At 42.5% G+C, this 15,672-nt stretch overlaps 2 protein-coding genes across 5 annotated transcripts in view; one reads left to right on the plus strand and one right to left on the minus strand.

The window, feature by feature from the left end:
• Positions 1–1,470: 1,470 nt before the first annotated feature.
• Positions 1,471–6,257, plus strand: il12bb (interleukin 12B, b). 2 transcript variants are annotated; one of them, XM_047805726.1, is made up of 9 exons: positions 1,471–1,597; positions 2,599–2,683; positions 3,013–3,285; positions 3,808–3,910; positions 3,991–4,160; positions 4,940–5,103; positions 5,201–5,316; positions 5,947–5,977; positions 6,100–6,257. In XM_047805726.1, exons 2-8 carry the CDS (start codon positions 2,599–2,601, stop codon positions 5,972–5,974), a joined length of 939 nt encoding a protein of 312 aa, XP_047661682.1. In that variant the 5' UTR covers positions 1,471–1,597; the 3' UTR covers positions 5,975–5,977; positions 6,100–6,257. The 2 variants fall into 2 exon arrangements, with proteins under 2 accessions (XP_047661682.1, XP_027010198.1); XM_027154397.2 differs by lacking the exon at positions 1,471–1,597 and adding an exon at positions 2,310–2,463.
• Positions 6,258–9,932: 3,675 nt separating this feature from the next.
• The window catches only part of ublcp1 (ubiquitin-like domain containing CTD phosphatase 1), a 6,598-nt gene continuing 858 nt past the window's right edge, over positions 9,933–15,672 (minus strand). For 2 of the 3 annotated variants that reach the window (XM_027154391.2, XM_027154390.2), the window contains exons 3-12: positions 15,441–15,672; positions 14,220–14,311; positions 14,005–14,090; positions 13,791–13,906; positions 13,087–13,185; positions 12,698–12,735; positions 12,154–12,252; positions 11,325–11,441; positions 11,101–11,228; positions 9,933–10,280 (exon numbers count right to left, since the gene is read on the minus strand). The exon at positions 15,441–15,672 is cut by the window's right edge. In XM_027154391.2, the coding sequence (XP_027010192.1) occupies positions 10,253–10,280; positions 11,101–11,228; positions 11,325–11,441; positions 12,154–12,252; positions 12,698–12,735; positions 13,087–13,185; positions 13,791–13,906; positions 14,005–14,090; positions 14,220–14,311; positions 15,441–15,636 (999 nt within the window). In that variant the 5' untranslated portion in view covers positions 15,637–15,672 and the 3' untranslated portion in view covers positions 9,933–10,252. The remainder of the gene's footprint in view (positions 10,281–11,100; positions 11,229–11,324; positions 11,442–12,153; positions 12,253–12,697; positions 12,736–13,086; positions 13,186–13,790; positions 13,907–14,004; positions 14,091–14,219; positions 14,312–15,440) is intronic. The other variant, XM_027154395.2, reaches the window with a different exon arrangement.

The following is a 15,672-nucleotide window of genomic DNA, read 5'->3' on the forward strand; positions in this document are numbered from 1 at the left end:
AGTGTAACAGGCGAAAGAAGTGTAACAGACAAAAGAAGTGTAACAGGCGAAAGAAATGTAACAGACAAAAGAAGTGTAACAGACAAAAGTGTAACAGGCGAAAGTGTAACAGGCGAAAGAAGTGTAACAGACAAAAGAAGTGTAACAGACGAAAGTGTAACTGAAGAAGTGTAACAGAAGAAGTGTAACAGGCGAAAGAAGTGTAAGACAAAAGAAGTGTAACAGACGAAAGTGTAACAGGCGAAAGAAGTGTAACAGACGAAAGTGTAACAGGCGAAAGAAGTGTAACAGACGAAAGTGTAACAGACAAAAGTGTAACAGGCGAAAGAAGTGTAACAGGCAAAAAAAATGTAACGTGAAAGAATTGTATAATGCAAAAGAGGTGTAACAGGCGAAAGAAGTGTAACAGACGAAAGTGTAACAGACGAACAACATGTAACTGATAAATGATGTGTAATTTACACCAAATATGAACACGTGGCTTGGGGCTAAATGGGATCCTGCAGGGTTTTATTTTCAGTTTGATACGAAGCTCGTTGGACAAAACCGGACTCATCTTTAGTAATCGCTGCTCAGGGCTCCATTGGGTTCAGTTACTAGTAGCTATTAGAAGCTAAAAAAGTTCCAAGTAAACAAATAAACAAACTAAATAAACAAAACCTTTCTAACTCTGTGTAGGATTTTTCCTGCCATGTTCTCCAGTGTTTCCACCAACAGGCTGAAGGTTTCTGAATTAAAACTAGAAAGCTTTTGGATTTAATATTCAAAGAGACACATATAGTGGAGTTCCAGCGGCGGGGTTATGTGTCTAATCTAATCTAATCTAATCTAATCTAATCTGATCTAATCTAGAGATTCAGAATGTCAGACTTGCTCGTGCTTAGTTGAATGACCGACGTTCGTCCGTCTCCAGGTTGAACTTTAAACCTGTTAAGATTCTTTAAAACTGAAAAAAAAAAAAACCTTTTAGCAGTTAAAACCTTTTATTTTATTTATTATATACTTTACAAAGTGCCTTTTAGCTGAAAAGTGAGCTTAGATCCACCTCGTGCACCTTTCCAGGTAAAAGAGGAGACGGGGGTGTGATCGCTAGGGCCGAGGGACAGAACGATACGATACGATATCGATATCGTGATAAATTGTTCGAATAAGATGTTGAACTTTAAAATCCTTATAATATTTTCCTCCTCATTACTGAGTCTTGAGGCAGATTCGGGATCTGACGTGATACGAGCACAGATATCGTGATGTGATATTTATCGCCACCTCTAGACGCGTCTCAGAGCGATATGGTGATATCGATGTGGCTTTTTTTTGTGGTCGTTACCTGTAAAAGAAAGAGTCACTGAATGAACCGAGTTCGTTGGAATTCCCATTGTGTGTTAAAAGTGAATCAGTGGGTTGAAGGGTGAAGACCCTCTTGCACGTTTCAGTCATACAGTGATTCTGCTTAACTTCCTTTTTACTCCATCACTTTCACTCCTGCTCTTACTTGTGGACAGAGTAAACAATCTTCTTTCCCTTTTTACTTTGTGCTCTCTGCTGATGACGACCTTCAGGAGGAATCTCTGACTTCCCTTACTGCGTGCTCCTGACTGTGAGTGTGTGTGTGTGTGTGTGTGTGTGTGTGTGTGTTTAAGTTGGCAGCATTTTATCTCTCGTTTGTTTGAGCCTCTGAGTTTTATGACATTTGTGTGTGATAGATTAACGACGGGAAAACCTCCATGAGGAAGACTGGAAATTCACACATGCAGTGATTTCTGCACGAACAGAATTAACGCCATGAGACTTTCTCCTTCCGTCTCACACACCGACGCGTCGATGCTAACGGTCGTTAAAACTCGTCACCTGTTACGATCGTACGATCTCATCACCGTGAGCTTTGGGTGGTTTATTGCTTTTATAATAAAACCTACATTTCTATTATTTCTAACATACACAAGAAACTCTTATTATTCCTAAGTCTGCTAACACAAAGCGACATATTAACGTACTAAATTAGACTAGCATCAGCGCACTCATTGGACAAAATCATTATAAATGTCTAAATAAAATGTCACTATAGTGAACCTAGAAGTATAAATCACATCATCAGTCTCTCATTATGGATTTAAAGCATTAAAGGAGCCCTAAAGGAACCAATTCTGTGTTATTTTGGGAATATATTCCCAAATATATACCCCCCCCCCACACCCCCCACCCCAACCCTATTTTTTTGGCTGATGTTGGTGACCTAATAAATGTCAGTGTGCCAAAGTAATTAGGTCATATGTGTAAAATTTCCAAAAGGTTGATGAGGTTTTTTTTTCCCAATTGATGCTGTTCTACAGTTCCTCATTGTCTGCTCTGTGAATTTTTTTTTCTGTCCCACCTGCCTATAAAACCCGAGCGAGTTCAGTCGGGTGTTCATTGTGAAACCAGGTTTCAGACGCTTCTTTGCTTTTAGACGGAATAAAACAAAAGGTAGGAAGAAAGAACGTGGGATTTTGCAATGGAAATGATTTGAGCTCCTGATATTTAGCTTCTCTGCTCCATCCTTTATATTTTTCGTGTCTGCTCTTATACGTGATGAATAATCGGTTTGTTTGTCTGTTTTAGATGGATTTGATTTACGTCTTTGCCTTTTATCTGGCGCTGCTTCGTGTCAGGGAGATCGGCGCGCTGAAGGTTATCAAACCCAACGGTGACTACTGCCTTTAAAAAATATTAGAAAATACCTTTTTTTGTAAAAAAAATGCTGTAGAATATTCTATTAGAATTATATAAGATATTATATGAGAAACGATCTCATTAAAAAAAGTGTAATAATTGAATTCAAGGTGAAATAAAATAATCCATGATGACATTTTTCCACAGTTTTTAGTCTTCGGGATTGTAGGATCTGGGATTAGGATTAGAACGATGGCTCTGACCATCAAGTTTATGTCATAATAATAAATATATACACAAATTTATAGATTCAGATATTTTACCAGAAGTCTGATCTCTGGACTCGTTCGTCGTCCGTTTTAGTCGTCGCTTTGGAAGTGAACGGAAACCCGATGGAGCAGAAGACCACGGTGGAGTTGAGCTGTGGAGACGAGTTCGAAGACGCCGAGATTCGCTGGAGGAAAAATCGACACGACATCGCAGCCCAGGGGAACAGTATACAAGTGAGCATCGAGGCCATGCTGGGAGGAAACTTCACCTGCCACAACGCATCAGGAGAACTTCTGAACCACACGCTGGTGCTGGTCAGTCCACTGGACTTTGAGAAGGCCATTCTGCTGCAAAATGACAAAAAAGGTAACTGAACAAGAATAATAATAATAGATAAATCGATTTTTAATACTTAGACATTTTGTCTAAAAAAAAAAAAAACAGACTGTAATTCAGTCTCGGTAAATTTCCTGTACATTTTTTTTGTAACCGGCAACGAATCAGAATTCAAATAAATAACTAATGATTATAAACAGTTAGCGAGAATGCGACTTGCTGACTAGCTTTAAGTTAGCGACTGGAATCGATGCTAATCGGCTTTTCGAGTCGTGTTGACTTTAGTGAACTGAATTTTGATTTAATTTTGCTGAAGCAGGATCGTGTTTAACTTCCACACTAGCGGTGTCAGGTTTGTGAATGAATCTTTAGACCGATCACTGAATGAACCGACGCCATACTCTTTATATCTCTTTAAATAACCACTTGTGCCCCCTAATGGTGATGAAAGGAGCTACAGTATCTCAGTGTATCATTACTTTATTTGCTCCTGAATATTTAGTACCTCAGTGTCACTCCTATTAGTTTAATTATATTTGTCTTTTCACCTAGAATTCGTCACCTGCATAGCGAGAAATTACAGCGGTCCGTTCCACTGCTCTTGGAAATGGGATCCTGTGAGGAACGGCGTCGTGGTGTTTTACAGAGCGCTCCGGTAAGCGGGACTGGGATCGTTAATCAAACCGGACAGAGCGCTATATTTTGCGTCCTAGTTAACGAAGGTTTCTTCCTCAGGAACTCGAGTGTTCTTAACTGCTCCCTGGACAAAGATAATGGCGGATTGACCTGCGAGAATCTGCAGTGTCCCTTCTCTGAGGAGGTGACTCGCATTAACCTCACCTTACTGGTCAGAAACCAGTACCGCTTAGAGGAGCACCAGAGGACTTTCTTCATCCATGACATAAGTAAGAGCTCAATAAAACTAGCTGCCAGAAAATGTTTAGCATCCTCAGTTACAGTACAGGGGCCACGGTGGCTTAGCGGTTAGCACGTTCGCCTCACACCTCCAGGGTCGGGGGTTCGATTCCCACCTCCGCCTTGTGTGTGTGGAGTTTGCATGTTCTCCCCGTGCCTCGGGGGTTTCCTCCGAGTACTCCGGTTTCCTCCCCCCGGTCCAAAGACATGCATGGTAGGTTGATTGGCATCTCTGGAAAATTGTCTGTAGTGTGTGTGTGTGTGTGTGTGTGTGTGTGTGTGAGTGAATGAGAGTGTGTGTGTGCCCTGTGATTGGTTGGCACTCCGTCCAGGGTGTATCCTGCCTCGATGCCCGATGACCCCTGAGATAGGCACAGGCTCCCCGTGAGTTACAGTACATCAGGTGATCCTGATTGGTTAATCACACATCGTTGTTTCTGACCACAGCGTCCAACAAAACGTCAGTCGAATCAGTTTGACGTTTGTGGCGTAACGACGATCGAGTTGACCTCAGGTGAACGTCGTAGTTGCGGAGACACGGTTTTCTATGTACAATTGACATCTGATAATGAGTTACCATGGTAATCGTCAGTGTGTTACCATGGTAATCATTAAAACTGAGCCTAAAATCCTGCCCTTTAATGACAGACTAGGCTAAATAGACCATCGCCGGTGAAACTTTCAGTATAAAGAGATACATGATAAGTTTGGAGATTACTGATGTTGACACCTCGATGTCATTCTGACACTTTTTCTGATTCCGGTGCAGTCAAACCAGAAAAAGTCGACTTCATCAAGGCCGAAAACAACGAGTTTGCGTGGGAAGTCCCTAAAACGTGGAACCGTCCGTGTACCTTCTTCCCTCTGCGATACGAAGTGAAAGTCGTGTCACATCGCAAGGACTGCGATGACTCGTCACATGACCATCCGGATGTAAGCGTGACTTCTAGACTATAATTATCAGAGTGATGAGAGGAAGCGATTTTTAACACAAATGAATAACCTTAAAAAAAACCTGACCTTGTTTTAGAGCCTTTACCTGAATGAGACCCGTTATAAAGTGTCCAATAAGAAGAGTTATACCTTCTGCGTGAGAGCTCAGGACACCTTCACCAATAAAGTCTGGAGCGACTGGAGCCAGCACAAGTGAGTCCGCTTTTAATTTACAGCATTTCTTCCTTCTTTTCTTCTCCACGGTTTAATGTTTAAGCCAAAAAAATAAAAAAATTAATAAATCCACAAAAGCTCCTTGAGTAGATAAGGATGTTTAAAGGTGATGAACACTCGCTCATGATTACACCAGTTAACCATCAGAACCATCAGAACGAGGAGAAAATATCTCCTGATCTCGGCGACACTAGCAGGTTACTCGTGTCACCACTCGATACAACGGCGGTGAGCAGAAAAGCATCTCGTCACCAGGTCTGTTTGGGTTCTTAATCTGAGCGGAGGGAACCCAGCGTGATCTTCTGCACGGTGTTGCCGCCCATCCACCTCACGAGATGCTTTTCAGCTCAACACGGTTGTAATGAGCGATCCTTTGATTTAACCAGTAAAACCAGTGCTTCACATCTGATGTAAGTTTTAGCACTAAATCTAAAGACGAAAGTCCTCAGAAGATCAGCAGGCGATCGATCGAGGTGCTGCACCACGATTGGCCGATTCGATAACTTCAGGAATCCTCAGATGTTTCTATTAATGTTTCAGAACAAAAAGATCAAACACGATTCGTATCACCGGTTTATAAAAGACTCTTTTTTGTTGTTTTTTTTAAAGGGTCGGAAAACCAAAATCGAAAAAATAAAAGGTGAGTAAATAATGACGTAATCCTGTAATTCTTTCCTGACCTTAATAATTATCGTTATATTATATACTGTATATATTTTACTTATACTATATATATATATATATATAAATAATGTTTTTCAGGGCAAGAAGAAAAGGTCCCAGGATTTTCCAGCCTGTTAGTTTTGTGTGATTATTTGCTGTGCCTCAGTCTGCATGCTGCTGTAGGAAAGTCATACACTGCTGTGATGGTTTAATATTTATTATAAAAGATTATTTATTTATTAAAGAATTACACATCAGCAACCTCTCTTTTCTTCTTAATGTTACTGACACACGGTTGGAGTTTGACACTAGAGGGCTGCGTTGGGATCGGGCTCCTGCGGCTCCCGCGGGACCCAACGCAAATCTCGCGGGAGTGGGTGGTTTCACCTTTGCCCCGGGCGGGAGTGGGCGGTCAAAAAATTTAGCGGGAGATCCGCGGGACCCGGTGGGATTTAGTGTGTAGCCTCATAATAAGAATGGAGTCAACACATGATGTTGAGAAGAAGATTAGTATTAGCATTAGTATTAATTTTTCTTATTTAAACGCAATCATGTTTAATTCTGTTATTCTGGACATTAACCTGAACTAATAATTAGTCTGATCATTTGTATACAATTTAAAATGTACAATAAAATTTTCACAAGCTCTCAAGAAAAAATCAGCGGGAGTGGGCACGAACATCGCGGGTGCGGGCGGGAGTGGAACACGCAGCTTATGGACGCGGGCGGTCCTGGTCAGAAATTCAGTGGGAGCGGGCGGGTGCGATGCACGCTAATAAAGTGCAAAAGTTTGGGATCATTTGGAAATCCATTTTTTATCCATTTCAAAACCTAAAATGAATCAAATGATTATTAAATAAAGTTCTACATTTTTGCCCGGAGGCTTTTTATCATCAACCTTCAGTCCTCTGTTTCAGTCCCATGTTCTGTTCTTCTGAAACGGTGCCATCACATCTGAAAACAGCCAATCAGACATAAGGGGGCAGAAAAAGTGGAAATCTTTATGTTAGTTTATTATCGTGACCTAATGGTTAGAGTCTGACTCCTAACCTTAAGGTCGTGGGTTCGAGTCTCGGGTCGACAATACCATGATTGAGGTGCCCTTGAGCAAGGCACTGAAACCCCCCAACTGTTCTCCGGGCGCCGCAGAATAAATGGCTGCCCACTGCTCCGGGTGTGTGTTCACTGCTGTGTGTGTGTGTGTGTGTGTGTGCGCACACTTTGGATGGGTTAAATGCAGAGAACGAATTCTGAGTATGGGTCACTGCACTCAGCCGTACGTCGTGTCACGTCACTTTTCTGGAGCATCAGAAGGTCTGTTGTGGGTCTGTTTAATGGCCAAAAAGAAAAAAACGTTCTGTTTTTATGGTAAGAACTTACTGTATCTTCCCATGCTGGGATTTACACAAAGGCCCCCGTGCAAAACTGGAAAAGCGGGAAATTCCCACGCGATCCCAAAGTTCCGTCAGTGTACGTGTTTTCTGTTCATTTCCAACAGAAATGTTGCTATTAACGTCAGCATAAAGTAAAAACTCCCGACGCCGATTCGGATTCGGAAACGTTTTAGAGGTCGGAAAACTTTCCGAGACGATCGGTCCTTTTTTTTTCCTAGTTGGAAATTCCTAGTTACGAGGTATAGTACAGACGCCCCTGCGATGGAGTCGTTACTATGGAAACGTCGGTAGCTTATAGAGGAAAATGGTAAATATCTTTTTTTTACCTCGTAGACTCACGTCGGTGTTGGTGGTGGAAGAAAAATGACCGGACAATTGATTTGCTGGCAAAGAAACAAACAAGTAAAAAAAAGACTAAACACTGAACAGGCGAAACACCGTAAACTAATCATTAAATAATCAACAATAAACATATTGATACACTAGTGAGGTTACAGACTTAACACCTAGACACACCACATCCATGTCTGCTAATGAGAGAGGGGGTGGGGGAAGAGTGTGTGTGTGTGTGTGAGAGAGAGAGTGAGTGGGGGAAAAAGAGAGAGATAGGAAAAGTGACAGAGAGAGAGAGAGGAAGAGTGAGAGAGAGTGAGTGGGGGAGAAAGAGAGAGTTGGGAAGAGACAGAGAGAGAGAGAGAGTAGGGGAGAAAAAGAGAGAGGGGAAGAGTGAGAGTGAGTGGGGGAGAAAGAGAGTGGGGAAGAGAGAGAGAGAGAGAGAAAGAGTGAATGGGGAAAAAGATCGGAAGAGAGAGAGTGAGCGAGAGAGTGAGTGGGGGAGAAAGAGAGAGAGTGGGGGAGAGAGAGAGAAAGAAAGAGCGGGGAAGAGAGAGAGTGTGTGAATGGGGATAGAAAGAGAGAGGGAGAGAGAGAAAGAGAGAGAGTGAGTGAGTGGGGGAGAAAGAAAGAGAGTGGGGAAGAGAGAGAGAGAAAGAGAGAGTGTGTGAATGGGGATAGAAAGAGATAGGGAGAGGGAGTGAGTGAGAGAGAAAGAGAGAGAGTGAGTGAGTGGGGGAGAAAGAGAGAGAGTGGGGAAGAGAGAGAGAGAGAGAGAGTGTGTGAATGGGGATAGAAAGAGATAGGGAGAGGGAGTGAGTGAGAGAGAAAGAGAGAGAGTGAGTGAGTGGGGGAGAAAGAAAGAGAGTGGGGAAGAGAGAGAGAGAGAGAAAGAGAGAGTGTGTGAATGGGGAGAGAGTGGAAGAGAGAGAGAGAGAGAGAGTGGGGAAGAGAGAGAGTGTGTGAATGGGGATAGAAGAGAGAGGGTGTGGGAGTGAGTGAGAGAGAAAGAGAGAGAGTGAGTGAGTGGGGGAGAAAGAAAGAGAGTGGGGAAGAGAGAGAGAGAGAGAAAGAGAGAGTGTGTGTGAATGGGGAAGAGAGTGGAGAAGAGAGAGAGAGAGAGAGAGAGTGGGGAAGAGAGAGAGTTGTGTGAATGGGGATAGAAAGAGAGAGGAGAGGGAGTGAGTGAGAGAGAAAAGAGAGAGTGAGTGAGTGGGGGAGAAAGAAAGAGAGTGGGGAAGAGAGAGAGAGAGAGAAAGAGAGAGTGTGTGAATGGGGAGAGAGTGGAAGAGAGAGAGAGAGAGAGAGTGGGGAAGAGAGAGAGTGTGTGAATGGGGATAGAAAGAGAGAGGGAGAGGGAGTGAGTGAGAGAGAAAGAGAGAGAGTGAGTGAGTGGGGGAGAAAGAAAGAGAGTGGGGAAGAGAGAGAGAGAGAGAAAGAGAGAGTGTGTGAATGGGGAGAGAGTGGAAGAGAGAGAGAGAGAGAGAGAGAGAGAGTGGGGAAGAGAGAGAGTGTGTGAATGGGGATAGAAAGAGAGAGGGAGAGGGAGTGAGTGAGAGAGAAAGAGAGAGAGTGAGTGAGTGAGAGAGAAAGAGAGAGAGTGGGGAAGAGAGAGAGAATGGGGATAGAAAGAGAGAGTGAGTGAGAGAAAACAGTAGAGTGAGAGGGAGATGGAGAGAAAAGGATGGGTGGAGAAAAGGAGAGACCTTATTGCATGTTTGCTTTTAAGAGTCGTCTGAATTGTCGTTTTTCATTTTGTCGTGTTTTTAAGTTTGTTGTTTTTTTCAGTTCTGCTTTATTTCTTTAGTTTTGTTGTTGAACTGTTTTCCATTTTATCGTCTTTTTTACGCTCGCTGTCATTTTTTTTAAATGTAACTGAATTAAAGTTTTTTTTGTGCATTTCAGTTACTTTGTTGTCGTTATGTGTTTAGTTTTGTGTGTGTGTTTGTTTTGTCGTCACGTTCGTACCGTTTTCTCCTCACCGTGTTTTCCGGCTCGTCGTCATGTTTTGATGTTTTTGTCTCTCGCATGTTTTCGTTTTATTTCCTTTTCTTATTGTGTTTTTCACAGACAAGATATTAGCCCCGTGTTGCCATGTACAGCTTTATCCAGCTTTTTTTTACCCCACACAAATCCGACAGGAATCTTCAGCACATCTTCGGAGCTGAAGCTGCTGTGATGAGAGAACGAACTGCTTCAGTGGTATAAAGAGCTGTGAAGACTTTATTACTCATTATTAACTGAACATTATGGTGTTTATTAGAAATGTTCCCTTTTCTCACAAAGTTCTGCTCAGAGCCTCAGAGTGATGAGATGTTCCACCGACGTGGAGACAGGATGAAGAAGGGAAGAGCGGCGTCTTGCGCTACAGTCGCTGCTTATTTATTCAGCACACGGAGGAACAGGTGAGTTTCCCTTTCTGAGGCAGTGTGTGTGTGTGTGTGTGTGTGTGTGTGTGTGTGTGGAGAGAGAGAGAGAGAATGAGAGAGCATCACTTCTTCTTGAGGATAAATGCTCTAGCTGCTTCATTGGCTCTGCTTCTTTGAGAGGTACCTGTACGGATCAAAGGTAAACATCATCATCATCATCATTATCACCATTATCAGGATAATCACCATCATCATCACCATTATCATCATCATCATCATCACCACCATCATCATAATAATCACCATCATCATCATCATCATCATCACCATTATCATAATAATCACAATCATCATCATCATCATCATCATCATCATAATAATCACCATCACCATCATCACCATTATCATAATAATCATCACCATTATCATAATAATCACCATCATCATCATCATCACCATTATCATAATAATCACCATCATCATCATCATCATAATAATCACCACCATCATCATCATCACCATCATCATCATAATAATCACCATCATCATCACCATCATCATAATAATCACCATCATCATCATAATAATCACCATCATCATCATCATCATCATAATAATCACCATCACCATAATAATCACCATCATCATCATCATCACCATTATCATAATAATCACCATTATCATCATCATAATAATCACCATTATCATAATAATCACCATCATCATCACCATCATAACAATCACCATTATCATAATAATCACCATCATAATAATCACCACCATCATCATCATCATCATCACCATCATCATCGCCACAATCATCAGTGGCATTATCACCATCACAATCACCACCAACATCCTCATCAGCATCTTCATCACCACCATCATAACCCTCATAATCACAGTCAACACCATCATCTTCATCACCCTCATCAGAATCATCACCGCCACAATCATCATCATCATCGTCATCTGATCTTATACATGCTGTGATAAACACAAACCTTTCCCAGTGTTTGTGGTTGAGACCTGAAAAGTCTTCCAGCTTGGCGATCTCCTTCAGGTAGTGGGACAGTTTGAGAAGCTCCTTGTCTTTCTCTCGGTTTAAATGAGCCTTCATAAAAGGTCTAATCTACACACACACACACACACACACACACACACGTGTTATATTTCCATATCTCAGATACCTCAGCGTACGTGTCGTGGTGTGACCTGGTTCTCGTACCTTCAGTCCATTTTGTGGGTTCATGAGAAAGTTCCTGCCGATGTCGTCGAACATGATGGTGTTCTTTCTGTTGTAGAACTCGCCGTACTTCCCCCAGATCACTCCAAGCGGCTTCACCTAAGCAGAACAGAAGGAGGTGCGAACTTAAAGTGGTGTAAACAGAATCCTGGGTTGTGGGTAGTTGGAGGTTTCACACTGCTCCTACTGCCCCCGGGGTTAACACTGAATCCTGGCTCTTCATAATCTGCCCTTGTGTCACACTGTACATCCCTAAACCCTGCTGTAACCTTCTTCTTATTTGCATATTCGCGTATCGACAGTCCTGATTGGATAAATCCGGCAGGCGGCCGCTTTAAATAACGGCTCGTCTCACGCTTTCACGTCAGTGAGGAAAAAAGTTCAGCTCTGTGGTTCTGCACCCGAGCAGGTTCTGTTATCTTTCACAGCTTTATCCTCTTTTTTTGCTCTTTTTAAGTTTGTCGTTTAGTCGACCGTCCGTCCGTCCGTCCGTCCGTATCAGACCTGCTCTAATGTTTCGGTGTCACGTATTTTCCCCTCGCTACGGCGCACACTTCCGTGATGTTCTGGGTTTTGTCTCCTGACTCTATCTACAGAGCCGTTTTTGTTCGGTGTCGTTCAGCTACGTCCTGGTTTTCACCTGATACGAAGATGAAACGTGTTCGCTTTCTGATCGGGTGACTGTTGCTAAGCAACAAGCCGTAACATTGTACCAGCGCATCGTTTCACACCGAACAGGTTCGTCACCGTGATGTGGAGTTTATACTGTAAATGCTTTCATAAACTGTAAGAGTTTCATAAACTACGTCACCTCCACGACGCCTCTCTTAGGTGTGTGAACTGTGATCATGGCTCCACTGTCCAGCATGAAGGTGATCTTGTAGTTAGGATTATCTGTCACACCCAGCTCCTGGAGTAACACACACAGAGACACACACACAGACACACAGAGACACACACAGAGACAGACACACACACACACACACAGACACACACAGAGACAGACACACACACACACAGAGACAGACACACACACACACAGAGACACACACACACACACACAGAGACACACACACAGAGACACACACACAGAGACAAACACATACACAGAGACAGAGACACACACACAGAGACACACACACAGACAGAGACACACACACAGACAGAGACACACACACAGACAGACACACACACACAGACACACACACACAGACACACACACACACACAGAGACAGAGACACACACAGAGACACACAGGTTCTGAGATTTCAACAACCATCAGTTAATCATTAACAATCTAATAACCTCAAACCACTTTCCTGTTATTTACGTCACACTGTTCGAATTTACTCACTTTCATTTTGGCGTCGATCCACTTCATGCTCGTCGCAGCTGGAAATGAATCACAGCGAGGGCAAAAAAGTTCAGTTTGTATTTTCATCGCTCAGAAATAACAGAATCAGTGAATCAGTGAAAATGAAGAAATGATTCTTTCTTTAACCAAAACTAATTTATTAAACAAACTTCAGACAGAACGTGATGCTCAGGAGAAGTCCTTTAATAGTGAGTCAGTGTGTGACCGAGTCAAAATGCCAAACGGATTTACAGCTGGGGTTTTTTTTTTTATGGAACTATAACACTAAAGTTTTTTCAGTAGAATTTCCATTAAGAATCGTGTTGATATAATATATATATTTATTTCCTGAAACCGAAAGCTCCACGCAGGACGTCTTCATCACTCACACCAGATGACGATGTCGTAGTCTTCGTACGCAGACGTGAGGAACTCGTGCAGGAACGGCCTCATGAGCTCCTGCCCCGTCTCTGCACACGACTTGTGGTCTGAAAAGAGTCGAGAGTAACAAACATGATCTGAGAGCTGGGTAGAGATGATGATGATGATGATGATGGTGATGATGATGTAGAGAAAGACTTTTAATATTAAAACTAACAGAATTAAAGCCAGCATTTCTGCAGGATGTTCGCTGCAGGATCTACAGCGGCCGTTTGCAGAAAGACGAAAGGAAATTTCATTTAATTAATTTAACTGATAATATAAAATCATATATATATATAAAAAAAATTCGAATATATAAATATTTAATTACTTAAGCATGTGAGGACATAGGCGCGTTTAAATAAATAAATAAATAAATAAAAACCCAAATAAATAAATAAATAAGTTCATAGATGAGTTAAGTTAGATGTAAATAAGTTAAATGTTACATAAATTAAAAGTTAGTATACAGTGATATAATTTTATACATAAGCGTATATGCAAATTATGTAAGTATGCAAATGAGTATGTAAATAAGTTTGTATCTACATAAGTAAGAAGTAAGAAACAAGTATTTAAGTGTGTAGTGAATTACATAACGAAGTAAATAAGTTGCTAGATGGATGGACGGATGGATGGATGGACGGACCAATAACTCGTCCTGTCTCACCAAACAGCGTATAATCGACGTCCAACACGAGTAACCTCTTCCCCTCTCTGGGTGGGTTTAACTCCTCCACTTTGTAGTCTTTGACGCGACGTGTGATCTTGGCCAGGTTCTCCTCTCTGTGTGGACATGTTCAGGTGCTTATACAGGAGGACACGGTGAAGCTGAGGCATCATGGCCGATTAACATAGGCAGGCGATCTGGACGAATAACGCACCTGTTTTCCACCTCGATCACTTCCTCTTCGATGTCAAAGTCGTTGATGACATCATCACTGTCAGGAGGCGGAGCCAGGATGTCTTCCTTCAGAGGGTGAAACGAAGGACAGAGTAAAATCAACTTTTTTTTTTTAACTTCTTTGATAAGAAAGATGAATATCGGACAAGTAAATTAACTTGTCTATTCTGTGGTACAAGGTGTGAAAAATCCTACCAGACTTTCTTCTCTGCTGCCCATCATCATGATCTTGGTGTTGGGTTTAAGCTTCAGCAGGCCGAGCTTCGTGCCATCGTCAGCTGGTTTCCCTGCAAACAGACAACGAGTCACTGAGACGTTCGAACGACTTCATCGTCTATACGCGTTAGAAAGCTGGAGTGATTTGTTTTGATTTCCTCTGGAAGCCCCGCCCCTTCCCCATTCCATATCTGTCCATCTCACATGCTCTCGACTATCTCGATCGCTTTCTGTGCTGCTAAAATGGAGAATGTTTTCAGGTCATTAATGTGGAACAAAATCTATCAGTGTATCATTGTTCACGCTTGCATTAAATAACATCAGACACGTACAGCTACCATCAGTTACCTTTATTATCGAAGGACTCGAATCATTTCATGGGGGAAGTCGTGGACTAATGGTTAGAGAGTTAGACTCCTAACCTTAAGGTTGTGGGTTCGAGTCTCGGGCCGGCAATACCACAGCTGAAGTTCCCTTGAGCAAGGCACCGAACCCCCCCCAACTGATCCCCGGGTGCCGCAGCATAAATGGCTGCCCACTGCTCCGGGTGTGTGTGTGTGTGTGTTCACTGCTGTGTGTGTGTGTGCAGTTTGGATGGGTTATATGCAGAGAATAAATTCTGAGTATGGGTCACCGTACTTAGCCGTATGTCACGTCACGTCACTTTCAGGCACAAATAGACAAAAACAACCCTTTTGTGACCCGAAAATATCAACAAAGTGTCACGTCGAACACTTTTACAGTTCAACAGAATTAAACATAACGTCCTAATGTCGATCGTTTGTTAAATCAGACGACAGATTTTATTTTTACTGCAAAGTATTTGTGCATGTTTCTACCTGAGGAGCTCCGGACTGCACGGACAGTAATCGGTAATCCTGTTTAATCCTGAAATGGTAGAAATGATCGTTTTAGCATCTTTATTTTCTCCATCAGTTCTGCAGGATCAGATGGTTTATATACCGATGGTGTAAAACGACCGATCGTGAGCCGGAACAAATGACACAAACCAACTCGACGTTCGTAACGAACGGAAACACGACGCTGATGGACGAGACGAGACGGTAGAAGCTGAAATGGATTTTATCTGGTGTAAAGTTCATAAAGGACCGAATGAGTACTAAAAGACAGATAGTTGTACAGGAAGGTACCTGAATTTCCTCCACGATCAATAAAGTATCTGTCTATCAAGAGTTTTACCTCTGATCTTCAAGCCCAGCAGTTTCTGGCGCTCGGGCAGGACTCCAGTCAGAGATTTAATGGACTGTTTCAGGTCCAGCACGGTGTCGTCTTCGGACAAAGCGCCGACGGGGTATTCCTGTCCTCCCCACTTTATTATCACCGACAGAGACATGATGGGAAAATCTGTGGAGGAGGAAAACAACGGTTCCGCCATGAACCGAGCCGTCGTCCTGTCCGAGGCGTAAAGAGC

Source organism: Tachysurus fulvidraco, chromosome 21 (assembly GCF_022655615.1).
Source record: "Tachysurus fulvidraco isolate hzauxx_2018 chromosome 21, HZAU_PFXX_2.0, whole genome shotgun sequence".
Taxonomy (NCBI): domain Eukaryota; kingdom Metazoa; phylum Chordata; class Actinopteri; order Siluriformes; family Bagridae; genus Tachysurus; species Tachysurus fulvidraco.